This window comes from Acipenser ruthenus, chromosome 3 (genome assembly GCF_902713425.1).
Source record: "Acipenser ruthenus chromosome 3, fAciRut3.2 maternal haplotype, whole genome shotgun sequence".
Taxonomy (NCBI): domain Eukaryota; kingdom Metazoa; phylum Chordata; class Actinopteri; order Acipenseriformes; family Acipenseridae; genus Acipenser; species Acipenser ruthenus.
Window position 1 is genome coordinate 77,142,136 of NC_081191.1, and position 27,343 is coordinate 77,169,478.

The window sequence follows — 27,343 nt, forward strand, 5'->3', positions numbered from 1 at the left end:
CACACACTAGAGTTTAAACAAACCTGCACTTAAAAAAGGGATACAGTATTATACACTACTCCTTTAAACAAATACAAATATTAGTCTTTATGCATTTTGAAAAGTATGCATTGATCTTGGTTTACAGCTTCTGAGCCATTGAGTCCGACCCACTCCCCCACTGAAATAACCATCCAAACCCTGAAATACAAATTTGTCTGATTGTAGTGCAAGTTTCAAAAACCCTGGGTTGTCATTTTTTTTTAAAACAAACATTTCAGCTAAATACTACATCCACACCAAATTAACTACAACATTATCAAAAGACCGCATTACCCTAACACATTGACATACATTCTAAAGCATAGCAGTAACTTGTTAACAGAAAACCTCCATGTAACAGAGTTTAGGGCTCCCACATTTTAACACAGAACATTCAATAGGAACAGATTTAAGCTCAAATTTAATTCATGCTCAGTTCTTCTAGGGAGGTAAACATGCAGCTACTGTGAAATTTACTGCTGCACTAATGGTGTAACTGTGTAAAATGCAGTACAGTGCCTAACTCCTAGCGGCAAAATTGCCAAAATAACTGGGGTGCAAATTGGCTACCATGGTAATATATTGAAGCAAAATATTCGTCATTAAACAATAAACCGTTAATTCAAAGTTTTATTATAAAAACACTATTTTGTGTTTCTCAATAGCTTGCTAAAGCTTTGATTTCCACACTGATATTTCTGGTATGGTCATTAATTTAACCAACTTTCTACTGTTTAATGCCTTAACTTGGACTAAGAAACACATGTGGAAACAAGGTATTTGACTGAAATGTTAAGTTCAAACTTGTGCTGTTGCCAGGTCACTTTTTGTGTGTTTAGAGATGCTTGTTTCTGAGGTTTACATTACCAACCCATTTAAACTTCCTCTTTTTAACAATATATGGAGAATACATCACAAAAGGAAAACATTATGTAGAAACTCTATTATAATAATTTACAAGTACTGTATTTTCTGCAGTTAGAAAAGCCAATATACTTTAGTTAATTATATTCAAACAGAATGTGGGGTTAAAAATGTATAATGAAATTCAAACATAGCTGTGTAAACTGACTATTTAAATTATTTTATATATATATATATATATATATATATATATATATATATATATATATATATATATATATATATATATATATAAAATAATTAGTAGGGGTGTCCAGAAACGTCAGAATTTTGTTTTCTTAAATAAGAATAAACAATTCCAGCATTTGACTATTGGATGTCAACTATGCTATGTAAACAATCCCATTTAAATATACTACAGTTATTAGAATTAGAATTAAGTGGTACAAGTATAATAGTACTGTATAGTGCATTTTCAAACAGTATATACAAAAGCTGTCTCTTTCTGCAATGGTGACTGGTTTGTATTCAGTGTAACTGGACCGTTAACAATGCTAGCAATCCTGCTGGTCCTAATCTGTCAAAGATCTGGCTTAAGAATCAGTCTATACCACCTCCTGTTTGATTATCGATAGTAAAAACAAAATCTTGGTTATTAAAACAGATGATGAATGTTGTTCTGCTGTACAAAATGTCTACCTTTAGGGTTTAAGCCGTAAATATGAATGAACTGATGGATTTCCCTCTGCCTATATACTGTACTTTTATGAAAGCATGAAAAGGTCGCCGTTATGAATGCAGCCCGGGAGGGGACATGAGAGAAAAATATACGTCTTACTATTTCGTGGCCTCAAGATACCCATGACTCGTGTGCATGGCTTACAGTAAGATAACTCAGTGGCCACGAGATATATATATTTTCTCTCATGTCCCCTCCCGGGCTCTATAGTTATGATTGTGAGCAAGCAGGGTTCTCTATAGATGCTGCACTGTACCAGCATGGCTCTTTCAAACTGTGAGCCCATACAAACGCTGTACGTCAAGCTCTCTAGGCCAAGCAAGGATTATGAAAGCAAAAAAACACAAGGGGCTGGTATTAGTGGCTTGTTCCCATAGATACTACAGTGCCTACCCAGATACTGGACACTGGATACTCCTGCTTGCCATTCACAACCAAACCAGTTAGTGCACTGCAAGTCTCCATGTGCTGGCCCTTTCAAAAGGTGTCCATTTTACAAGTTAATTGTTAGAGCAGGACCAGCCAATTTTTATGTCCCAGACAGGCAACATCACACATGGCTGTCTGAGGCCCTGTCGCCAGTCTACTTCCTGTGACCCCCTGACCCCTCAGGAAGCGGCTTCCTCATCGGAGACCTCGTCATGTGGAAGGGCCCGTAGATTGCTCGCCCGGATATTGATGATGTCAGGGCAGGAAGAAATCAGATTGGCTATTCCTGAGAGGGTAACGCCAGTGTTGTCCAGGTTCACTTGATTCAGTCTCATTGGACGGAGGTACTTCAGACCTGAAAAACATTACAAAGAAACAGACATACATACTGAACCATTGTCTTTATTCATTCTTATTACCAGGGATCCCTTTTTTTTTTTTTTTTTTTAATCTGTGTTATTCCACAATTAAAATAAAAGGCAAAAATTGAGTCCCCGTCCCCCCATCACATAATGCAAGAAGTATTTATTGTTACACTTCCAAAATTCTAAGGAAGTTACAAGCTCACCCGTGCCATCAATAAATAATATAAACAAATTTACCATTTTACTTTAAAAATTACAAATATTTCTGTGTAGTAATAATAAAAACCAAAAAATAGTACTCATATTAGTTTATCTCCGAGTTCAGTAGTAACAACGCACTGGATACTGAAGTAAACTGCAGCCATGTTTCAACATGAATGTCACAGTGCGCCTCGATCAACCTTGTCCTCTGCACATAAATATAAATCTAAATTGTTGGTGTTGGATAAGTATTGATTAGATTACCAAAGAGACAAAAAAAAAGCCTTGCATGTTTTCTTTGCCCCACCCTATGTAAATGAAAGAATTCTCAGGCAACATAGAAAAATCTGTGTTTTTGCGCAGCAAAACTGATTCCTAGGATCCCTCCTTATCCCCCACACTCCCCCTCAATCCCGGTAACTCACCTTTGTCGGTGATACGGGTGCGGCTCAGGTTGATCTTCAGCAGCTGTTTACAGTGGACCAGCCCCAGTCGAACCACATTATCTCCCACCTGCGTACTGGCCAGCCCCAGCACCTAACAAGGACAAACAGTCAGTCTGTCTCATACAAACATAAGAAATGTTGAGAATGAGGAGAGACAATTGGATGTAAGACTGCCACTGCATGTCAGTTTGGGCCACTCCAATTTTTTTCACCTCTCTGTGTTTACATTTATGTTTTTCATGCATGCATCCACTAGATGGCTATGTAGATGGAGAAAGCTCCAATTTGCAATCAGTCCCTGCACAGTTAGTAGGACTGCAGTTGACAGAGACAAGGCAGGCAGTACCTGGAGTTGTGGCAGGCAGGTGATGCAGCGGGCCACCCCTTTGCTGGTGACAGTGGTCCGGTCCAGGCACAACTCCACCAGCTCCTGGAGACTCTGCAGGGATACCAGGCCTTCGTCCGTCACCAGAGTGTTACTGAGGGACAGCTTCTTCAACCTGACCAGCACACACACACACAAACACATTTTTATTTATGTTTATATGACAAACATCTAATTAATAAAAGTATACATGTTTCCTGAGATTAAGAAATATATCTTTTAACGTTTGTGCTGAAAAAGTTGTATTGTCTTTTTTTTTACGGAACACTAGGGGACATTTATGGGTCATGTAAGGTCTCACTGTCTGACCTGGTCATGCCGGCGAGGTGACGGGCGCCCTGGTCTGTGACCTGCGTGTAGTCTGTCAGGTCCAGCTCTGCGAGTAGCACCAGCCGTGACAGGAACTCCAGACCGCTGTCCGTCACAGACTGCCGCCCAGGGAGGGTCAGGTGATTCAGCCTTAAACCTGACAGAACAGACACACTTCAGAGAACACAACCACATTGTTCTTCTGTTCACAAGGAATCCCTGCTGGTGGCAGCAAGTTTAAAACACATTTAAAACAATGTTTGCTTAAATATTCTGCATTTGGATCTACAGCCATTATTTTAAAATTCCTTCCCCCCAGGTTTCTCACCTGAGATGATCTGGAGGACATGGTTGCCGTTGGCGACAGGGATCCCTGCTAGGCTGAGCGAGGACAGTGCAGGATGGGCCGCCAGGTGCTGCAGCGAGTTCTCAGACACGCAGGTGCTGTCGAGGTGCAGTGTGTGCAGGCACCTCAGCTCCTTCAGGGGAGACACGTCACAAATCTGCAGGGCAGAAAGACACAGTGAATCCTTTGCATTGTGCTCCCAGCCTAGATTTCACAGATCTCATGAGTATGCTAACAATATTCCAGCAAACAAAGGAGGGCCGCCATTTACAGTGGACATTCCAGCACAATATACCACAGTCTATGAAACTACTTGGACAAAATTGCTTCTGGTATTTCCACCCCACGTGATTTCTATTTTCGGGCTTACACAGGACACTATTTCTTCGGACAGTATTACAGTATTTTTTTTTCAATATGATGTGTCTCCCACTTACTGTTTGGTCTGCAGCTACTGGAATTGTGGTTTGTGAGGGGCCCATGCATTTTTTCTTTCATGAGTACAAAGTACCGCTAGTTAACACTGCCTGTCATGTTGAGCAGACCTACCCTGTCACTACCCCTGCCTGAATGCTATTTGTTTCATTGCGCTAATGCAGTGCAGTCCCTGGGGTTACCTTGGTCTGTTTGATACTGAGCAGCTTGAGTTGAGGAACACTGGAGGGCAGCAAGGCCAGGGTCTTCTCGGTAATGCCTGTCTGATTCAGACAGAGCTGAATGAGTGACGAGGGGGCAGATTCCAGGAACATCACCATCCCCGAGTCGCTTACTTTGGTCTGGTCCAGCGACAAGAAGGAGAGACTTTTTAGCTCTGAAGAAAAAAATGAAGACATCCATGATCAGTAGAAGCAATTGCAGTGTACAAAGCCAAAGTCTAACATCAGAACAGCACTCCACTACTTCTGGTTCCCAAGATTGTGCTTAATTTAAATTCTTCAGCCAATAATAGCTCAAGTCATACTTTGTCATTTTCAAAACAATAAATGGGAGAACAGCAATAAGTTCAAAATTGCATGAAAGGTGACAAAAGTCATTACCACAATCTTGGTCCTGTTATAATATTAATATTAGTACTACTAATAATAATACAAAAAAAAATACTTAGTTATTTTTATCATAAATTATCCCAAGGCACTGCACAATAAACCCATAAAAAATAATAAAATAATGATGAAGAAACCCATACCACTTTGATGGATGTGTGTGTGTAGTTTCTGAAGAGCTTTGACAAAATGGCTTCCTGTTTTTTTATTTTTTTAACCCTGTGTTGGTCACCAGAGAGTGATTCCCTATGAGGTGTTGCAAACTCAGCCTCACCTTTGATGTACTGCAGGCAGTTATCAGTGAGCTTGGAACAGGCTGCCAGGTTGAGGTGCTGCAGTTTCTGGAGGCTGGCCAAGACTGTCAGACCTGAATCTGTAAAGAGAGGGCACAGTGACAGTAGTGGTAAAAGCACTATGGGACACAACATCGTAGCAGATATACAAGGTGTGGTGTTACCTGTTATTAGTGAGGAGGAGACAAGGCTGAGGTGTTTCAAGGTCTGGAAGGCACGCAGTTGTCTGAGCAGCTCATTGGTGGTGTACGGGTAGCAGTTAAGGGCAAACTTCTGGACCTGGCAGCCGAAGAAGAGTTCAAGGGTGCGTGGGCGGAGCAGCCTCTCCCGCGCCATGTGGGCCAGCATGTGTTCAGCCAGCTCAGGGGTGAGGCAGGCCAGGCTGCTGGTGTACTGCATACTGGGGGCTACACAGACAATATTGGGAAACACAAAAGAGAACATCTGCAAATGGCTGTAATTATTTGAACAACATCTGAACACGGTATGTTTTTTATTTTTTTATATCGCATGAACTTCTCAAGTACTCAAATGCCAGTTCAACGACAGGCAGAGTAAAAGATTTCAATTTTTTTTCCTGATCAGATTTTCCAGTAGAGTGGACGAGGTTGTAAAGCTGCATTACTGGTCATGAGGGCGGCAGTGGCGCGGGTGGACATGCAGCAGAGTGAAGGCACGTTGGGTGTTCTAAAGGGTCTCTTCGGTGGGGAAGGCTGGCCCGAGCTGCCCTGGGGGTCTTCCTGCAGTTCCGCCCGCTGGAGGCGCTCCACAGCCGCCTGAGCTGCCGCCACCGGCAGCTCCCGTCCCTGCCCTGCACCCTCCTCCGCACCTTCCCTGCAAGAGGAGACAAGCAGCCTGCTGTTAGAGTGAGCGCCTACACATCATGAGCGCTGCCACCAAGATACAGCTGAGCTGTTACACTTGAAGGTAAAGAAGTTAAAATAAAACACGGTTCGGCTTTATTGACAAAGGGACAAGCTGAAGCATTTGTCTACGTGATTTAGTTTCTTATGTTTTTGTACTGAGTGATTCAAGTTACGGGTGTTTCAACTGAGGCCACCAGTGCTTGATACTTCCCACTTAAAAAAAAAAAAAAAAAAACATATTTGAAGTTTCTGCTAGCTGTGATTGTAAAAAAGATATAACAGTTTATTGGTCTAACAAAATAGCTCCTTGGATGGGTTGGATACACCAACACAGTCTTTGCTAACTCAATATAACATATACTTGCACCAATTCCAGCAATCGATACTTTCTAAAATGGGAGTAGGGGAATGGATGACTTGCCTGAGAATTAGCAATGGCAGCCCAGGTTTAATGTTCAAAAAGTAGGCATCACATGGGTTTAACCCTTTGCGGTCCATTTATTAAATGTGCGTCAGGCACGCCAGGTCTAATTTATTTTCACACGCGCAGTTAATTTTAGACGCGCTGTTTAAAAGTATTTTTTTTCACAGTCAAACGGGTTTAAATGGCCCTGCATATCAACAAAGAACTCACTAGGCATCTCCAGCCCCGCCCCACCCTTTCGTTCGCTATAGCTTTCACCTATGTAAGAAATAAATAATAATAATAATAGTCGTACATACCGATCAATCATCTCCTGATCACTCGTTTTATCACCAAACTCCTCAATAATGCGATCCAAGTCATTATTTTATTACTATAACATCTCAAAAAAGCTCTGCAAATGTCCGTGTTCTCTGTGCGCTGACTTACTATCAGCCAGCTTGTTTACTTACGACCGCCCCGTTATCTGATACCAGGGCCATGTATGACTATTCATGAGATACGCCTTTTTTTTTGGGGGGGGGGGGGTTTCGACTTGTCTCGGCTCCTGTCGTTCCCAGTCGGCCATTGAATGGTTTTCTCGACTTTTTCCGGAGAAAAAACGACCAAACCCCGTTTTTTTGCGTTTCTATAATGATGTCGGACAGAGTCCGACAATGGACCTGATAGGAATAATTGCAATGTCGGAACAGGTCCGACAATGGACCGCAAAGGGTTAATGTCCGACTCCTTGCTTCTAACCATTACAGAAGTATCTGATCAAGGCCCACTGTACTGCACACTGGATCAACGTTTTGTCACCAAAGCTGGCCTCATGATACGAGTACTTTATTTCCTATTACCACAATTCACTGCAGCTCCCCCACCCCAGAGACTAACTGAAGCACACCTCAGTCGGTTTCCTTGGTCTGGCCAGTGGTACTGAGGTACAAACACTGCACCCTGTCTGTTCCCTGGAATGAATGGCAGCCGTGGCAAACCTGCAGAAAAACAGACACAGATGAAACACACACAAAAAATGTACTACATTTTATTTGATTTTTGTTTAACCAGGTATGAAACTAGCTTTCTTAAACAGCTTACAGTGGTTGGCTCGTCATGGTGCCAGCATGACGCTATAAATCCCAAAGCCCTGACAAGAGTAAAAAAAACTGTAGAGTTTAATTATACAGTTATTTATTTATTTTTTACCAGGCATGAATAGTTCTTCGTCTCCACTGTCTTCCTCCGAGTGCTCCTCTTCATCTTCAGAGCTCGAGCCCTCCTCCACATCACCCGGGACCAACTTCTGACCTTTCCCTGCGTGGGTAGAAAAGGAAACGGAAATTCCAAAATATCACTCATCAACACATCCCAACATAAGACTTTAAATAAAAGCCTCTAGTTTTAACCTTTTAGATTTATTCAGTAACCAAACATGTGCCTGCATATCAATTCCATCAAAAACAATCACACTACAATTGTTCTGCTCCTAATTGGTACACAAACATATACGAAACAAAGTATTCCTTTTGTTGTGGAGTACTTCCAGTAGTAGTAGGTCTTCATGCTTACCCCAGCGGTGAGACTGCATCGACAGTGGCTGCCAGCCACTGTGTATTCCAGCATTCACTATGGCCGCCTCCAGAAGGGGGGATGGCAGCGCTGGGGGCTGGGGTGGTGAGGGTGGCAGCTCCTCTGCCTCCTGATTTAGCCCTTCTTCTGGCTCACTCCCTGCCCCCGTGCCCCTCAGATATTCCCCTGGTCCCCAACTGTGGCTCATGGCAGGGGGACGGGGGGGTCCGGGGGGGTCTTCAGGGTCGTTTGGGCTGCTTGCTTCGGGGGTCTCTGCGGGGGTCTCTACAGGTTCTAGGGGGGTGTTCTGGATGCACAGGGCCGCGTTGGGGGTCAGACCCAGGGCCCGCAGGGAACAGGCCAGCTCAGCCTCTCCGAATCTCTTCCTTGGGAAGCCCTGGACCAGGGAGAAGCTGGACAGTGAGGGGTAGCGCTCAGAGATGTGCTGCATGACACTCCGCAGCGAGGCCTCAGCTGGGAAGCGCTCCCGCATTGACTCTCCTGACGGCAGGCGGAGCTGGGGAGGGGAAGAAAGTAACAGAACTATGAAAATTCTTCATACACCAAGATTCTAGACTGGCAACCTATGAAGCCACTTGTTTTAGGTGATATTTTTAACCATCCCCTTTAAAATATACATATACATCCACAACGGGGGGAAAATAAGACCCTCTATATTAGAAATACAAAACCAAATCATCTGGGGTTCTTTACTGTGTGTCTGTACCATATAAAATAAATGTGAAATGTCAAAAACCAAACCTCACTGTAGTTTTAACCAGCCTCACTGTGTGGAGCTAGGCAGCACAGGGCCCTGTGTATCACAGCCTGTCCAATGAGACTCACCATGAGGATGCAGTGGTTGTCCGTGGAAGTCTGGACCTTGCCCCCTAACCTCTGCCCTTGCTGAACAGAAGTATCAGAATGCCCGCTGGGCTGAGATTTCTCCTGCAAGCTTCTACGATCATCTGCGATTCTCTTTAGGACAAGCTCGTGCTCCTGGAGGAAACAAGAGAACAAAGCAATCCAGAACACAGTTATAAAACCCAGTAAGATGTACAGCTCTTTGTTTTAGAAGGAGCTCTAGAACAGAAGGTTAATTTACCTCAACACCAGTCTGCTGCTTCCTGGTACCTGCAGCGAGATCACTGAAGTGAGTTTGTACTACAGCACAGACAGTAGAGGTACCATAAACCTTCCAAGTTTTCTTATTTGAAATAACTGAATATATCTAATTAAAATAAAAAATAATTAAAAACACAAGCAAAAGAGCCAAAATATTTCCAACAAACAAATTAACACTAGAACGACCAAGGCGGTTATTTTGACCATTTTTGGAATTAAAATTTAAATTGCAGTGCGTGTGTTTAAGACATGGAGCTGTGCTTTCCTAACTTTTCCTAAATATATGTACTAATTACCCTGACAAAGAAAGTATCACGTAGCTGAAAAAAATTACTGAGATAAAATACTGTCATACCTATTCCGACCAGGAGCAGTATATAATTGACTGCTACATATAAAACATATTATAACAATGAAATGTTGCAGAATTATTTGTATTCATCAGTCGGGACTTGCCGCCATGTATTGAAGTTTGATTATATCAGTCTGCATTCCTCAAGTGAGCGGTCTTCTGACATTTCTATTGTTCAGTGAGCCTCCTGATATCCCATCAATCAGCCTTGACAGCTCATGGGGCCAGACTGTCTGTCTGCACTCTGGTTACTAGAAGTCACTCGTTTTTCTAAGAAATTCACTATTATCCCAATACACATTCAAAATGGATTGCGGAAGACGCAGGACAGCAAAACAACAATTCTAATGCAGCAGAGACGGACAATGTCGAATCTGGCTCTGAAACAGACTAGGTTTGTGAAGACAAATCTTCCAGCAGCAGTGACACAGAGAGCACAGGCAGGGGCGGGTCATCCACCATAGCAGAACACAAGAAAAAAAATAAACAGCATAAAAATGACTGTGAACATTTAAGTGCTTAATTCTGACATTTACTCACGTTCTTAGTTGTTATTATCCACAGCAAATGTGCATTTTATGGAAAAAAAGTATTTATGCCAAATCGCTGGTTATGTTTATCATATGCCTCTTCTCCTGGTTCCGGGAGGTCGTGCCCGGAGGATGACTGTTTCTGAGCATGCGTAGTTATGATTTTCGGCCGAAATTGTAGCCTAGCTTTTCGCTGCTCCTATTAATCCCATTTGGGGCGGCGAATTTAATGCCCAATGGGGAGTCTATGCAGTTACCACCTAGACACACTAGATGGCGGTTTATAAAATATTGCTATATTTATCAAGACGATTAATGTTGTAGCCAGATAGCAGCCTCAGAATAAGAACATTAAAACAAGGAGAAAGAGAAGAAGTAGTTTGTAGCTCGCAGCCATTTTTGTTAGAAAGTGAACGATGACAGAACAAGAAAGGCCAATGAACACCGTGCTGTCTCTACAGCAAAGTCCGTTTGAGTGGAGAACTCTACCAGAAAAATTACAGATCAAGGAGTTGGACCCGGATCAGCCAAATATTACAGTAAATCAGCGACGGGGAAATTGTACAACCTGACATTCTACAGAACATGGTATGAGAAAAAGCCCTGGCTGTGTGGGTGTGCAACATGCAACGCGGTGTTCTGCTTTCCATGTCTGCTGTTTCGGACAACTGCTTCGGATTTGGCCTGGACTGACCAAGGGGTGAGCGACATGAAGCACATCTTGGAAAAGATGAAAAAGCATGAACACGGTAAAACCCATATGCAGAATGTGTAAAGCTAGCGATGTTGGGCAAAGTTAACATAGCTACCCAACTGGATGAGGGCTATAGAAACGGAATTCAAAAGCACAACAAAGAGGTAGACAGGAACAGACATATTTTGTCAAAAATCATTGACTGTGTCATATTCTGCAGGGCCTTTGAGCTAGCTTTACACGGCCATGATGAGAGTGAAGGCTCGTAAAACCCAGGAGTGTTTCTAGGTTTAGTGGATTTGGTGTCAACGTTGGACAGTGCTTTAAAGGAACACCTAGAGACTACAACTGTGTTTAAGGGCACTTCCAAAACAGTGCAAAACAAACTGCTAGACTGCATGCTCTGGGTAATGAGATAGCACATTGTGGATGAAATAAGTCATGCCGACTTTGTAGCCATTCAGGGCGATGAGACAACTGATGTCTCAACACAGTGCCAATTACTCCTGGTCTTTCGTTACGTGGACAAATTAAACAAAGTGCAAGAGCGTTTTTTTGGCTTCCATACATTGCAGAACGCAAACGCAGACTCTATAACCACGGCCTTGTTTGATCATCTTAATGCCATATTCCCTGAGCAAGTTCAGAAAAACAAGCTAATTGCTCAGGCATATGATGGGGCTAGAGCGACTGGGGGAGTGCAAAAGAAAATCCAGGACGTATACCCGAATGCCCATTATGTGCACTGTTATGCTCATCAGCTGAATCTGGTTATACAGCAGGCTGCCTCACAAATTCCATGTGTGCGTGTTTTCTTCTCTGTTCTGAGTGGGTTCGCTGCTTTCTTTTCCTGATCACCAAAGAGAACCAGCGTGCTGGACAGAGTTGTGGCACATAGACTCCCGAGATCATCACAAACGCGGTGGAACTTCCACAGTCGCGCAGTGAACACTGTTTTTGAACACAGAGATGATTTAGTCCAGTGTTTCCAAGAAATCCAGGTGTCTGCCAGGGATTTTGATTCAACCACAGTCAGAGAGGCCGGGGGATTCCTTAGGCTGTTGGAGGATGGTGAGTTAATTTTTTTTTGAAGCTCTTCCACAAAATCATGCCACATGTTGACATTCTGTTCAGCCAACTTCAAAAGCGGAACATTGACTCTGTTTATGTCCAGAGGGTTACTAGTAGCTTTGTGGACAATGTGCAAAAGGTGCATCACTCTGTCCACGCCATCAGCACAAAGTACACAGGATTTCACCAGGCAGCTAAGCGATGGCATCCAGACTAGCAGCAGACAAATGAGAGGATGGCAACTGAGGTTTGCGTCACCATCCTCGCCCATGCCAAGGAGCGATTTGCGTTCACAAACCACCTCATAAGTGCCACATTGCTGCAGAGTGATTTGTTCAACAATCACAGCCAATGCTTCCCTAATGCAGCATTCAACAGCACCACTGAAGCATACCCCATGATCAACAAAAACAAACTGCAGACAGAACTGTCTCTCATCTGTGACAACGCAGAATTCCATGGTTGCAGTGGTGCACTCGCTCTCTTCAGATTCCTGATGGAGAACAACTCCAGGACACCTTCACAGAGACCGTGAAACTCTCACAAATTCACATTACAACTCCAATGACCACAGCAGAATCTGAGAGGTGTTTTTCAACACTAAAGAGGATCAAGACTTTCCTCCGAAACATAATGACCCAGGATCGCCTCAATGCCCTTGCAATGCTCTCCATAGAGAAGAAACTCACTGAGGACATCCCAGAGTTCAATAAAAAGGTCACTGAGAGGTTTGCCTCCCAGAAAGAGAGACGGGCAAAGTTTCTTTATAGGTAAATGCCTGACTGTTTCTGATCCTCACCTGTGTGATTCTGTGTCAGCTGAGCAAAATAATTAGGGTTGTCAGGTTTCTGCCCCACCTTACAAAAAACCCACCAGACGCCACTGGGCACAGGAGATCCCGTGGGAAACGAAGCAATCCTGTGGCAGCCCCTTCACTGCACTAGTATATGCCTGTGGAGCATTTGGTGCCAGAAGCCTGGGTTACTGTTGATAGCTGTGCCAAATGCGCAAAGATAGTCTGCGGTAAGTGCACTGCATATTTTGAAAAGCGCAGGATCTGTGTGATTTGTGCCAGCACTTACTTTGTAAACGATTGTAAATAAAGCCCATTCTGTTCAAATGTTTATTTATTGATGTAATTTCGATTATAGTATGTCTGTATATAAACGCATAGCTTCGGTTGCATATATGCACTTTGTTATGTAGGCAACATAAACCCATTTATTTACAGTTGTACAGTTTTGTATGTACATGATATACCTGTATATACACACATTTATTTTCAAATATTTGTTTATTTCATTTTTACCATTTATTTACAATGCTTTGGTTGTGTAGATGCTTTATATGACTTTCCTGAATAAAACTATGACTTATATTCAATTGTTTGTCCTTTCATTACAATATTTATTTTGTTTTTAATACGCCGTTCAAACTGACCAGTCACGGTTGTTCTAGGTATGCCTATAAAATGCAGTCATTCTAGCGTTAACCCTTTGCGGTCCTATGTCAGACCTGGTCCGACTTTGCAATTTTCCCTTTCCGGTCCAATGTTGGACCCTGTCCGACATCATCAAAAAGACTTTAGTCGTTTTTTCTCCGGAAAAAGCCGAGAAAACCATTCAGTGACTGAATGAGACCGATAGGAGCCGAGAGAAGCCAAAAAAAATAAAAATAAAATAATGGGCGTATCTCATGAATACAGATAGCCCCGACACCACATAGATAACACGGGCATAAACAAACAAGACAGCTGCTTCTGCATCCAGCGCTCAAAGAATATCAGAGCTTTTTTTAGATGTTATAGTAATAAAATAAGTCTTGGATCGCATTATTGAGGAGTTTGGTGATAAAACAAGTGATGAGGAGATGATTTAATCAGTATGTACTATTATTCAGACGGATGTGAAAAATATAGCGAACAAGGGGTGGGGCAGGGCTGGAGATGCAGTATTGAGTGTCCTGTCGATATGTAGTGCCTTTTAAACCTTTTTTTATTGTGAAAAAAATACTTTTAAACAGCGCGTCTAAAATAAACTACACGTGTGAAAATAAATAATTTATGCATACTGATAAATCATCTCCTGATCACTCGTTTTATCACCAAACTCCTCAATAATGCGATCCAAGTCATTATTTTATTACTGTAACATCTCAAAAAGCTCTGCAAATGTCCGTGATATTCTTTGAGCGCTGGATGCGGAAGCAGCTATCTTGTTTGTTTATGGCCGTGTTATCTATGTGGTGCCGGGGCTATTTATATTGCTCAGATCCGCCCCCTTCTTTTTTTCCGGCTTCTCTCGGCTCCTATCGGTCTCACTTGGCCATTGAATGGTTTTCTCGGCTTTTTCAGAGATAAAACGACTAGAGACCTGTCCTTTTACGTCTTTTTGATGACATCGGACTGGAAAGGGAAAATTGTAATGTCGGACCTGGTCCGACATAGGACCGCAAAGGGTTAAATCAGGACTCTGCACTGAAAAGCTCCAGCAAACCAACCTGTGTTTAATTTATTGCAATTATGAAAGAAAGCACGTATTAATAGCTTGTAATTTCTACTGGGCATACCTTCTTTTTCATCCTCTTCTCAGCCTGCACCTCCTGGGCCACTTGGTCCCTCAGCTGGTCATCAAAGCCTTTCTTACCCTGCTTGATCCTGGAGCCCAATGGTGGAGGCTCAGAGGAAGAGGGCTTATCAGTGCCTGAGAACAACACAGCAAGGGGTTACATACAACTGTAACTCTCAGAGACTCCCTGGATCTTTGTCAGTCACAACTGCATCACACTCTTGGCTAGCCAACAACTGAATGGCTAAAGATCATATTAGAAAGATTATACAGCATAGGCATTGTCCAGAACAAAGAAAAGTCTGAGTTTTTTTCATTATGTAAAACCTCCTGCTAATTATTAAACTGCCATGAATGGAAGGGGGAAAAGTGCTTATACAACAAAGCAGCTTAGCTGCACAGTAACATTTATGTAATAAAAAAATAACTAATCAAATACAATTTTGAATCCTCCTTGGACTGCATGGCTGTGTTTTAATTAACAATGGAGACGCTTGCAGCAACAATTAGCCATTATTGATTCCTCCATGTTCTCTCTAATTCACTTTGACGCAAGACCAAAGTGCAAAGGATTCTGGGGTTACAGCATAATTTATTCTGGCATGTTGTAAATACAACAGTGCAGTGAAACCAAGTCTAAATTCCAATTAAAACAACAGTTTGGGGAATCAAAGCTGGGGAGTAGAAGAACAAACTATGCAATTAATAATGAAGAACTTGACATGTTTAGGCATCTAAAAAGTCACATTACCTCAATATGGCAACCATTTCAGGTCTGAGGTCAAAGTAAAGGGTAGCGTCACATTAAGTAGCAAGGTTCAGAAAAATATAGCTTTATACGACCCCACGTGCTGCTACAACTGTTTAAATAATGTACCTGTAACATTTCTTTTCATTGTTAACATCCTGACAACTTTTTACACTTATAAAATTAAGGTCTGTTTCAAAGCTCTTTTCAAAATGGCTGCTCTAGTGCACTGGGGTTTGAGATCAGTCCTCTAAATCAATGGTTCTGAGTGGGCCCCCCTACTTCCTGTCTGTAGTAGTTTACGCCCAACACCCCACACAAATACATTTATCCAGTTAAAAAAAAATCCAGCACACCACTCTCACTAAATCTACTGGGCTGGATGCTTGAGACAGCTATTCAGAGATCCCCTTCTACCTGAAGGTGAGATCGTTGTTTGCTGTTTATGCAAACTAGGGGAGAAAAGGCTGTTTCACACAAGTGGCTTTAGATAATTTTGGACACTACCCAGTGACTGACAGACAGAACTCACTCAGTGGGGTCGAAGTAAATGGTGACAAGTCTAAGAGGGCTTCATCTGCCTGAGGTGACAGATTGCTGGTAGAGGTGGTCGCAAACGGCGGTCGAATCCAGTCATATTTAATCAAGAGTCAAATCTTCAAAATATGTTTTAAAGTGGCGCTCGAGGCCTGTGAGATGACGAGCAATTACTGGTTTCACTGTTTCAAGTTCAAGCTCATTATCCTCAAGAAACTCTGACAACACTGGAGATATTTCCACATTCCCCTCTTCCAGTCGTTCCTGCCAGCGCTTAAGCTTCTTCCGGAAGCCATCAATTTTGTCGTTCAATAACAAAATGTTGGTGTTGGGACGGTGTGAAACACTCCATTCAGTGAAACATTCCGCATTCAGTTTCTCAAAAACATCTGCTAAATACACTAGGTTTGAAACCCTCTTTGAATCGTGTAGGTGTTCTGCAGAAGGCGTTCCAGTGTCAAGAAGGAACAAGTGCAGTTCATCTTTCAACTCAAAGAAGCACATCAGGATTTTTCCTCAAGATACCCATCGGACTCTGGTATGCAAAAGCAGGTCTTATTCTGATCTCATTTCCTTACATAAAATTGAAAACAATCTTGAATTCAGAGAGCGAGACTTAAAGTTCACAATTTTTATTACAGTTTGCAGGATGCAATTAAGTTCCGGTTCAAGCTTCCCTATGTATAACACAATGTGTGAAAACAACATGTGGTGCCACTTCCAGAACTTTTGTTTTCAGTCTAATGTTTTTTCTCATCATTTCACCGGCCCCATCTGTACATACACCAACACAGCATGACCACTGCAGCCCTTCTTCGTGCACAAGTTGTCAAGATTGCAAAATATTTATTGTCCCGTTGTCTTTCCTTGAAGTGAATTGCAAAATAATAAATCTTCTTGCAGCTTCCCATCGTGGCAGTATCTCACAGCTGAGCTGAATTGGATATGTCTGTAGACTCATCGAGTTGCAAGGTGTATTTGGCGCTCTCTTTAACCCAATCGATCAGCTGAACCTTCATGTCGTTGTCAATATTATTCATGCATAACCATATCATTTGACAACAGAATGGCTTGAAGTGGAGTAGCATATTTTTCCCCATGCAAAATGCGACACATGGCTACCACTGCAGGCTTTTTACATTTAGCAATTAGGTGGGAAACTTCGTAGGAATTAGTGGTTTTGCAGGGATTGTTTGTTTGCTCATAAAATCCTGATGACCCTTCATTTCTCTTTCTTTCTGCTAAAAATACTCTGCTGGCTTATTGACGTTTTTGGTGTGCTCTTCAGTTTTACCGGTTTCATGCTATCTTGTGCAAGCATTTCTAAACAGAAAACACTGTGTGGGTACTGCTCATTTTCAACCATTGAATAAGTGAAGCCATATTGTATGTACTCCTCTTGATATTTCCTCTGATATTTGCTGCCTTTTCTTTGCTCCTGTGTGGCTCGCGTCTCAATATCTCCAACCAGCACTTCAGTTTAATCAGTTTCACTGGCTTGTCTGTCTCTCACTTCTGTTGTGTTTTTTTCTTGAGCAGGAACCAACCAACGATCCATCATGATAAGAGCAAACAAAAAATTGTGACCAACGCTAACTATATACAGTGCCTTGCGAAAGTATTCGGCCCCCTTGAACTTTGCGACCTTTTGCCACATTTCAGGCTTCAAACATAAAGATATGAAACTGTAATTTTTTGTGAAGAATCAACAACAAGTGGGACACAATCATGAAGTGGAACGAAATTTATTGGATATGTCAAACTTTTTTAACAAATAAAAAACTGAAAAATTGGGCGTGCAAAATTATTCAGCCCCTTTACTTTCAGTGCAGCAAACTCTCTCCAGAAGTTCAGTGAGGATCTCTGAATGATCCAATGTTGACCTAAATGACTAATGATGATAAATAGAATCCACCTGTGTGTAATCAAGTCTCCGTATAAATGCACCTGCACTGTGATAGTCTCAGAGGTCCGTTTAAAGCGCAGAGAGCATCATGAAGAACAAGGAACACACCAGGCAGGTCCGAGATACTGTTGTGGAGAAGTTTAAAGCCGGATTTGGATACAAAAAGATTTCCCAAGCTTTAAACATCCCAAGGAGCACTGTGCAAGCGATAATATTGAAATGGAAGGAGTATCAGACCACTGCAAATCTACCAAGACCTGGCCGTCCCTCTAAACTTTCAGCTCATACAAGGAGAAGACTGATCAGAGATGCAGCCAAGAGGCCCATGATCACTCTGGATGAACTGCAGAGGTCTACAGCTGAGGTGGGAGACTCTGTCCATAGGACAACAATCAGTCGTATACTGCACAAATCTGGCCTTTATGGAAGAGTGGCAAGAAGAAAGCCATTTCTTAAAGATATCCATAAAAAGTGTCGTTTACAGTTTGCCACAAGCCACCTGGGAGACACACCAAACATGTGGAAGAAGGTGCTCTAGTCAGATGAAACCAAAATCGAACTTTTTGGCAACAATGCAAAACATTATGTTTGGCGTAAAAGCAACACAGCTCATCACCCTGAACACACCATCCCCACTGTCAAACATGGTGGTGGCAGCATCATGGTTTGGGCCTGCTTTTCTTCAGCAGGGACAGGGAAGATGGTTAAAATTGATGGGAAGATGGATGGAGCCAAATACAGGACCATTCTGGAAGAAAACCTGATGGAGTCTGCAAAAGACCTGAGACTGGGACGGAGATTTGTCTTCCAACAAGACAATGATCCAAAACATAAAGCAAAATCTACAATGGAATGGTTCACAAATAAACATATCCAGGTGTTAGAATGGCCAAGTCAAAGTCCAGACCTGAATCCAATCGAGAATCTGTGGAAAGAACTGAAAACTGCTGTTCACAAATGCTCTCCATCCAACCTCACTGAGCTCGAGCTGTTTTGCAAGGAGGAATGGGCAAAAATTTCAGTCTCTCGATGTGCAAAACTGATAGAGACATACCCCAAGCGACTTACAGCTGTAATCGCAGCAAAAGGTGGCGCTACAAAGTATTAACTTAAGGGGGCTGAATAATTTTGCACGCCCAATTTTTCAGTTTTTTATTTGTTAAAAAAGTTTGAAATATCCAATAAATTTCGTTCCACTTCATGATTGTGTCCCACTTGTTGTTGATTCTTCACAAAAAATTACAGTTTCATATCTTTATGTTTGAAGCCTGAAATGTGGCAAAAGGTCGCAAAGTTCAAGGGGGCCGAATACTTTCGCAAGGCACTGTATATGCACACCACGTGTTAAGCTGATCTGCATACAGATAGCAGAGGACTTATATGCAATCTCTGACTGTACAATGCTATGCATAATTAAAAGGAACCAGTGCAATGCGCAGCGCCATCTAGAGGCTTTGATATGTCTGGAGGCATTATGTTATACAGTGCTGTATATAGGTAAAGATGTGTGCAGTAACGTTTTTCCTGAACCTTTTCAGGTCCCCCAGGATACTTTCCGTGCCCCCCAGATTGAGAACCAGTGCTCTAAATCACTGCAGGAAGAGCGATTAAAAAAAACCCAAAAAAAACATAACAAGTGCTCTGGCTTTTCTTTTCCGTACCACATCATGGATCGTTATTGCTGTGTTACCTGTTTGACAATGTGGGCAATAATCCTTACACTATCAGTGCACTAGAGCAACGATTTTGAAAAAAGCTCTGAAACAGACTTTAAAGTTATGTGTAAAAAATTGTCAAAATGTTAACAACGAAGGGCCCCAAGTGCGCATCCAGTAAAAGCACTCGCGTAGAGTGCAGGATGCGCCCTATAGTCTAGACGTCGTTGGTTCAAGTCCAGGCTATTCCTTTGCCAACCATGGACGGGAGCTCCCAGGGGCCGGTGCACAATTGGCCAAGCGCCGCCCAGGGGGAGGGAGGGTTAGGTCGGCCAGGGTGTTCTCGGCTCACCGCGCACCAGCGACCCCTGTAGTCTGGCCAGGCGCCTGCGAGCTTGCCTGTAAACTGCCCAGTGCTCCGTTGTTCTTCGACACTGTAGCTCTGGGTGGCTGCATGGTGAGTCTGCAGTGTGAAAAAAAGTGGTCGGCTGACGGCACACGTTTCGGAGGACAGTGTGTGCTCGTCTTTGCCGCTCGGGGGTGGTAGCGGTGAGCTGAGCTAAACAAAAATAATTGGACACTATTAAATTGGGGAAAACAACAAAAAAACTAATTGTCGACTACTAAATTAAAAAAAAAAAAAAAAAAAAATGTTAACAATGAAAAGATAAATTACAGGTACATTATTTAAACAGTTGTAGCAACACGTGGAGACGTGCAACGCTGTATTTTTCGGAACCCTGTAAGTCATGGCGATCATCTTTTTTTGTCATACAGATAGCTCTAACTTTGAATTACAGACATGGCGGGGGATGCATATTACTGACATACTTGTTTACCTTGGTTTTCTGTGTTCCATGCTCCCTCTCTGGCTGTGCCTGCCTGTTGGGACGTGCTTGCACTGCTCTGCATTTCTTGGTTTTTCGGAGGGTTAAATGCAGAGATTGCTGTCCCGAGTGGCTGGGAGGGCTGCTTCCCAAGTTTGCATCTTTTATCTCTGCCCTGTAGCAACCTGGAAGACCAGGACAAAAAAAAGTAAGGATATATACACATGACATCAAACAGAAACTTTTTCTACCACAAAATATTTGGTATTTTCTGTGAAGCTCTAAATGTGACAGGGCCTGTCACAGATAGCTCAGTGGTGACGTAAGGAAGTAAATCCACAACACACAGGACTGCGAGGTCAGCGAAATGCGCTGCTTGCGCGTTTATTATAAAGGAATGAACAAAATAAAAGGTTTTAACAAAACACAAACACTTTCATAGACAAAACGATGTAGTGGCCAAAACAAATAGACAGACAAACAAACGATGGATGAACCCAAAACAACAAGTATCGTGCTGGTCCTCCAGCACGAGTAGCAACTGTTATTTATAATTTATCTCCTCTCTCTACTCCCGTTCTCCACTCACCAAAAACCCCACCTCGAGTGAGTGACTCGTGCATCTATATATACAGCTGTGCTGGGATTCAATTACTAATTAATCATTCACTTGAATCCTAGCACGTGACTGTGCAATCCCCGTGCCTAAATACAAATATACATTTTAACAACACTCGTGATACATAGCCCAATGTACACCACTATATCCACATCAATAATAACACACCACATACAACATAAAACACACACAGGGGAGGGACACCCTGTCACAGGGGCAAATTGTAATTTAATACTTGATTACTGGGCTACATAGAAATCTTTGAGGAACATTACTCAATTTTAGCTGGTAAAATAAAAAAAAAAGCAAAATGACTTTATTCCAGCCACAAAACACAATGCATTTATCTGGACATTCTTGCAACCCTGTATAGTATATATTTAAATAGTTCACTCGTCCCTGAAGCCCAAACAGTCGCCTCTGTGTTTGAAGGGCTGGATAACACTGTTAAGATGAACTGACATCTCTAAATGTGCAATCTCAAGGATGTACAGTAGTGTGCAAATTTATTTGAACACCCCATTACTTCTGTTGTTATTTGTTGTGCATTTGAAATCAAACCACTGTAACTGAACATCTTGGAGAATTGTCGAAATGGGCAAATTTTTGATTGTCTAATTTAATTGATGACTTGCAATTAATTTAAAATGGTAAGAGAAAAGGAACAAAAAGCCACAAATGGTAAAATCCATGACTTTTTAGAAGTTGTTTAAGATGCCTATTGTTTCTATATTATCAATTACTGACCGAAAAATGTAATTATCACACCCAGAGGTTTTCATGCAGGTGGGTATATAAAGGATGTAAATGACAAATCTTGGTGTTGTAATACATTTGCACACTACTGTATGTGTTACAGTACCTACAGCAGCATTTTGCTGGGCATTTATAAATAAATGGTTCATCCATTGTTTCAAATACACCTAATCAGAAATTATTAAATGAAAGTATTGGGTTGCATTTTACATGGTTACCCCTGGATAACCTTAGATATAATTGGCTGATGCAATACGGGGGGGTTCCCCAGCACTGTTCATTCCAATCTAGGAGCAGTATGTTCCAACAAGGTCTCTTGGTTCAATTAAACTCTTAAAGACCGGATTGGAACAAGGCTCTGAACGGTTCACTTGAATAATTAAGGGCAAGGTTGGAATAACATTCTGGACTGGAAGCGTCACTGATTTAATTACTGTACTGTGTCGAGAATCTCTCGACGTTGGTTGCTCACCACTCGGCCGCTGCAGGGATGCTGAAGTGACCGGCCTTCACAGCAGCCTGTATCTGAGTCTCTGTGAAGCCCATCTCATACAGCGTGTTGAAGAAACCCCCGATTGTCTGAAACACACACACACAGTTAGTTAGCCACCTTTCATATTACATCAAAGCCCTTCTTACTGAGGTTTTAAAATCCATTCCTTACCTCTCACAAGATTTAGTAGCAGCATTCTTTGCTATTACCCTTATTATTAGGAGGCTGAACTCTTAGTCTCCTTGAAGAGTCTCTGAAATCGGATTACACACCTGCATGTACTGTAAAGGCCCATTAAATTAACTTTAACAGATGTTAACAAGAGTGAAAAACAACAGCTTGTAAATGTTAATAGCAAACCAAAAACATCACATGGAAAAAAAAACAAACAAACCACAAATGTATGTGAACAAATTCAATTCTTTCAGTTAGAAGGCCAGTCAGCGCATGTCTATTTTCAGCCCACATTTAAATCCCAGTTCTATTTATGTGTCATTTTGAAATTCTGTTTTTGAATCAGATACTCCCTACTTTTTGTGAACAGTATTCATAATGATTTTCTTATTATGATTTCTTTTGATTCACTGGCAGCCACTTTCTTTTTTCTAACAGGCTCTACATCTTAACACAGTTGTATCAAGTCTGCAAGTTCTTGCGTGTGCGCTAAAGAGAGACAGTCCGCAGCCACGTTTGTAGCCTACTTTAAATTACTTTGCGATTTCAGCTTGAGTGCCTTGAAGTAAGATGACACTGGCTGCAACTCTATTGTCGTTTTTTTTATACACAAATAAGCTTACTTGATTTGAAAGACGTCATGAACGACACAAGCAACTTCTTACACTACTTGGTTTGATTAAATGAGTAGTACACAACAAAATATGAAAGCTGAACATTAATTTTAACAAAGAACGACAACTTTTTAATGACAAAAATATATTGTAGCCTACCTCAATAGGAACATTAGCCTGCTATATTATATTAAACAAATAAACAGGCCAAAATAGTGGTGTACTCAATGACACAAAATAACATTATTTTAAAATAAACTTTAAAGAATGCTTAACATTTGCTGAATCTCTGATTAAACGCTTTTTGTTATTTCCCCACAGTTTCGTTAATCCATTGCAAATACAATCCTTTATCACTCCGGCAGCAGAATCGCTTAACCAATAGCAGCTCCAAACACTCGGGCATCACATTTTCTGCGGTTTGCGCAGGTGCACATGGACGCAATACTAGAACACGAGACGCTGGCTGGAAGTGATGTGGGTTAAAAAAAGAAAAAGTGATGAGGAAGCAAATACGGAAGTTTAAATCTGTAATAAACTAATCGCTTGCATTGAAAAATTGGAGATGCCCAGGCATTTTTTTTTACATGCCCCACTGAAATTTGTACATGCCCTGGGCATGTCGGGCAATGTAATTTTCGATCACTGACCAGTCTTCTGTGCTTAGCAACAGCAGGTTAGCTAGTCTTACATAAGACCTTCAAGGCTTTTGTGCAACAGTCTTATCACAAGGTCTTACGTCAGACCAGTTTAACTGGAGTCTGAGACTTAAGTCAAGAACTTTTTAGTGCAACCGGACCCAGATTAAAATGTTTTAGTCACTTTCATTTTATTTTCATCACTAACAAAAGTTTTTTTTTGTTATCACAATGTTTCTAGCTTAAGCATTTGGCTACTAATCCATGAGTAAATAGTGAACAGTCCCTTATAGAACACAGTGGTACAGGTATACAAGTCGGTAGTCTGAGAACTTTTTTTTTTTTTTTTTTATAAATTTAGTCGTTGCCAATTATTTTTATTATTTTCTCCCCAATTTGAAATGGCCAATTATTTTTTAAGCTCAGCTCACCGCAACCACCCCTACGCTGACTCGGGAGGGTGAAGACGAATACACACTGTCCTCCAAAGCGTGTGCCGTCAGCCGACCGCTTTTTTTCACACTGCGGACTCACCATGCAGCCACCCAAGAGCTACAGCGTCGGAGGCCCACAGGCTCCCGGCCAGACTACAGGGGTCGCTGGTGCGTGGTGAGCCGAGGACACCCTGGCCGACCTAACCCTCCCTCCCCCCGGGCGATGCTCGGCCAATTGTGCACCGCCCCCTGGGAGCTCCCGTCCACAGTCGGCTGTGGAATAGCCTGGACTCGAACTCGCGACGTCCAGACTATAGAGCGCATCCTGCACTCCACGTGGAGCGCCTTTACTGGATGCGCCACTCGGGAGCCCCCTTAGAACTTACTTTCAACTTACTCTGTCTGTAATAGACGGCTTCCCCATAATAACTTGAGTCCCTGGTATGGTGGTGTTCTGCTGCTGGACTGCCATTTTTGTAATGTGTTTTTAGTTGCAGTTGGCGTGTTTCACTAGGACTTTCTTTCCGTTCCCTCCATACAAGATCATCTTGTTGCAAATGATGCAACAACATACTCCAGCTTCCTCAATCTTTCTACACCAACTACAGAACTGTCTGCCCACAGAGTCTTTTCGTCAGATGTCGTAAATAGCAGCGCACCTGTTTCATAAACTGGACGCATTTTGATAGATGGAGCTCACTGATGAAGCTTAGAACGTAGGAGGATTCGCTCCACGTCGGTACTTTGCGCATATGAACCAGTTTATTATCACGATTTTTCAAAAACGTTTCACCATGCACCACAGGTTCTTTGAGAAATTACCTCTTTCAATATCATCTCACAAACCCGCTTATTGTCACGTTTTGTGCAGCCTATCAAATGCTGCATCGCCGGGCTTTACTAAGTAACCACAGGATAGAATTAATTTCCAGCGCAACTAACAACTGGTAAACTGACATTTTGTGCAGCCTCTCCGATGCTGCATGGGCGGTCTTAACAGGATACTGTTCAGTTACAAAACACCAACATCACCAAATTTCTTAACACAGTCTTAAGTGTACTAAATGTACAGTATTAAAGAGATGGCAGCAAGAAATAACATTATAAAATCAATGACAAAAAGAGGGAAAAGCACTAAAAACAATCATAAAAACAGTTACACAAAATAAAAGCCTGTAAAAAAATCCAATTGACACGATCCTGGTCCATATTAGATCTCAATTTGGAGATTTTAAAAGTTGGCACATCTTGCTCTTAGTGCATAGGTACAGTTACATGTCTCTAACAACTTTGCAAGGTAACAGAGCATTTCAACTAAACACAAACAATGACAGTCTCCTGTTCTCCAGACTGAGCCATCCTAAAGAGTACAGTGGTGCTGGTTGTAATCTGCATTCAGTATAAATCTTGCAGCACTATTACAGATGGGAACCAACTTTTTCAGAACTGTATGGGATGTGCTCATGTATACTGAATCAGCATAGTCTGTTAAAAGGCAGTATCTTTTGGGTTGCCAATCGAATATGGCCTTCCTGAGAATAACACTGCCTGTCAGTATATAAAACCAAGCTCTGCATTTGCGTAACAGACGTTCAAAATGGTAGGCTACTCAAAATTTAGCACTGAATCAAGCCATAAACCAAGGTATTTACATCGTGTTACAGTTTAAAGACTGGTGTCATCATTTGATATAAGAGCAAGATTCTTTGGATGAGACATAAAAGCGAGGTCCTACTGTAAGTGACTCTGCAGTTGTTGATGCATAGTTCACCCTGTAGTGTCTAAGTCGTTAAAAGCGTCTGCTAAATGACAAAATAATAATAATAATAATAATAATAATAATAATAATAATAATAATAATAATAATTACTTTAAACATTGCGCAATTTAAGTGCAGATCCAAATAGCATGGTTTTAGTTCTAGTAGTATTAAATTATAACCAACTTGCTATTTACTAGTTAATTTTGTAAGGCACCATAGTCTTTTTGAAGGTTACGTTGGATTTCACTCAAACAAAGTCCACTGACATACAGGACTATATCATCCACATATAAATGAAATGTTAAGTATAAGACCATTACACATGCCATTTATACTGATGCAAAAAAAAAAAAAACAATGTACCAAGAATTTAACTTTGAGGAAACCACCTTTTTGATTATTGTCTGGTCAGATGTAATACTATCAATAGTCACCCTTTGAGTCCGATCTTGTAAATAATTTTGTAAAACCAACTTACAACAAGAAAATCAAAGCGATTATTCTGCAGTTTGCTAATCATGAGTTCATGGTCAACAATATCAAAAGCTTTTTTTTTTTTTTTTTAGATCAATAAAGATAGCAGCAGTAATAAAGTCTATATGCAGTGTAGCGAAGTACACTGGTATGGCAGTAACCATGTTATGCATGAGAAATACTGCTGCGGTACCAAGAGTTTATTTTCATTTTCAATGGCAGTAGAATACACAAAAGTAACTTGATTTGAACTGACCAGTTAATATTTGATATCAACGCAACATGGTAAAATGTGCCTGAAACCGAACACTTATTTTATAACAACATCCAAATATTTATGCTAAGGTTAAAATAAGTGTTCTCTTAACTGCGACGCAAAAAAAAAATATCGTTAAATATATATATTATTTTTTAATGAACTGAAAATAAAAAGTGAAGTCATATTCTGAAACACTAACTCAAAACACGCCCGTTTAAAATTCGAAAAAACGAACTTTCTGTTTCGTCTCAGGCCTGCAATGAACGAAAGACCCCGACCCATCACGGATACGCTAGTGGTGGTAGGCTGTGTCAGGAAGAAGCGGATTAAACATGTCTGTCCCTTCAAACAAACCGCTGCTCGGATCCATTACTAATGGCTGATTATTCTTACTTACACCTACCAGAGAGGGATCCATGGCTGGAGGTTATAACTGTGAGGACTGACTGAAGCCTATCGCTTTCGTATCCCCTGTTGCACCCCTTCGATTTGCTGTTCGCTGCGTAAGTACTGCAGAAGTCAGCAGTTTGTTGTTTCAATACTTCCACTCTGAGGTAAAAAAAATAATCCATCAGAGTGGGAGGGAATAAAACCTGAAACATAACGCCTCAAAACAACGACAATCACTATAAAAGCACCGCCCTCTACCTTAAAGGTACAGTGTGCCATTTTCAGTTACAGGAGACTTTTTATGAACTTCAGCTGCAGTACAAGAAAACAGTGCAAATTAGAAACCAAGTGCTCCAGTTGAACTAGGGTTACAGTAACATTCCGATATCTTGATATCTATACCAATTTTAAATGAGGGGTGTGCTGCTACTCA

The 27,343-nt window shown here is 41.6% G+C and overlaps 1 protein-coding gene across 3 annotated transcripts; it reads right to left on the bottom strand.

Annotated features, from left to right (window-relative positions):
- Window positions 1-633: 633 nt before the first annotated feature.
- Window positions 634-27,112, bottom strand: si:ch73-173p19.1 (uncharacterized). 3 transcript variants are annotated; one of them, XM_034059216.3, is made up of 17 exons: window positions 26,924-27,112; window positions 22,145-22,251; window positions 20,310-20,482; window positions 14,626-14,759; window positions 9,132-9,284; window positions 8,286-8,802; window positions 7,923-8,030; window positions 7,621-7,711; window positions 6,067-6,275; window positions 5,606-5,848; window positions 5,423-5,521; window positions 4,723-4,916; window positions 4,088-4,262; window positions 3,760-3,916; window positions 3,412-3,565; window positions 3,045-3,156; window positions 634-2,408 (listed from the first exon to the last, which is right to left on the bottom strand). In XM_034059216.3, the coding sequence occupies exons 1-17, from the start codon at window positions 26,936-26,938 to the stop codon at window positions 2,233-2,235; spliced, it is 2,817 nt and encodes a 938-aa protein (XP_033915107.3). In that variant the 5' UTR covers window positions 26,939-27,112; the 3' UTR covers window positions 634-2,232. The 3 variants fall into 3 exon arrangements, with proteins under 3 accessions (XP_033915107.3, XP_033915106.3, XP_058873114.1); XM_034059215.3 differs by having other exon boundaries at window positions 26,918-27,112; XM_059017131.1 differs by lacking the exon at window positions 26,924-27,112 and adding an exon at window positions 26,756-26,866.
- Between the last annotated feature and the right edge of the window lie 231 nt (window positions 27,113-27,343).

Excerpts from the sequence above, each read along its gene's own strand:
- si:ch73-173p19.1 (XM_034059215.3), bottom strand. The coding sequence starts at position 26,938 with ATGGATCCCTCTCTGGTAGGT. Across the intron at positions 7,712-7,922 it reads CGAAGAACTATTCATGCCTG|GTTTGCCACGGCTGCCATTC; the intron begins GTAAAAAATAAA and ends GTTTTTCTGCAG. Across the intron at positions 4,263-4,722 it reads TCAGTATCAAACAGACCAAG|ATTTGTGACGTGTCTCCCCT; the intron begins GTAACCCCAGGG and ends TCTGCCCTGCAG.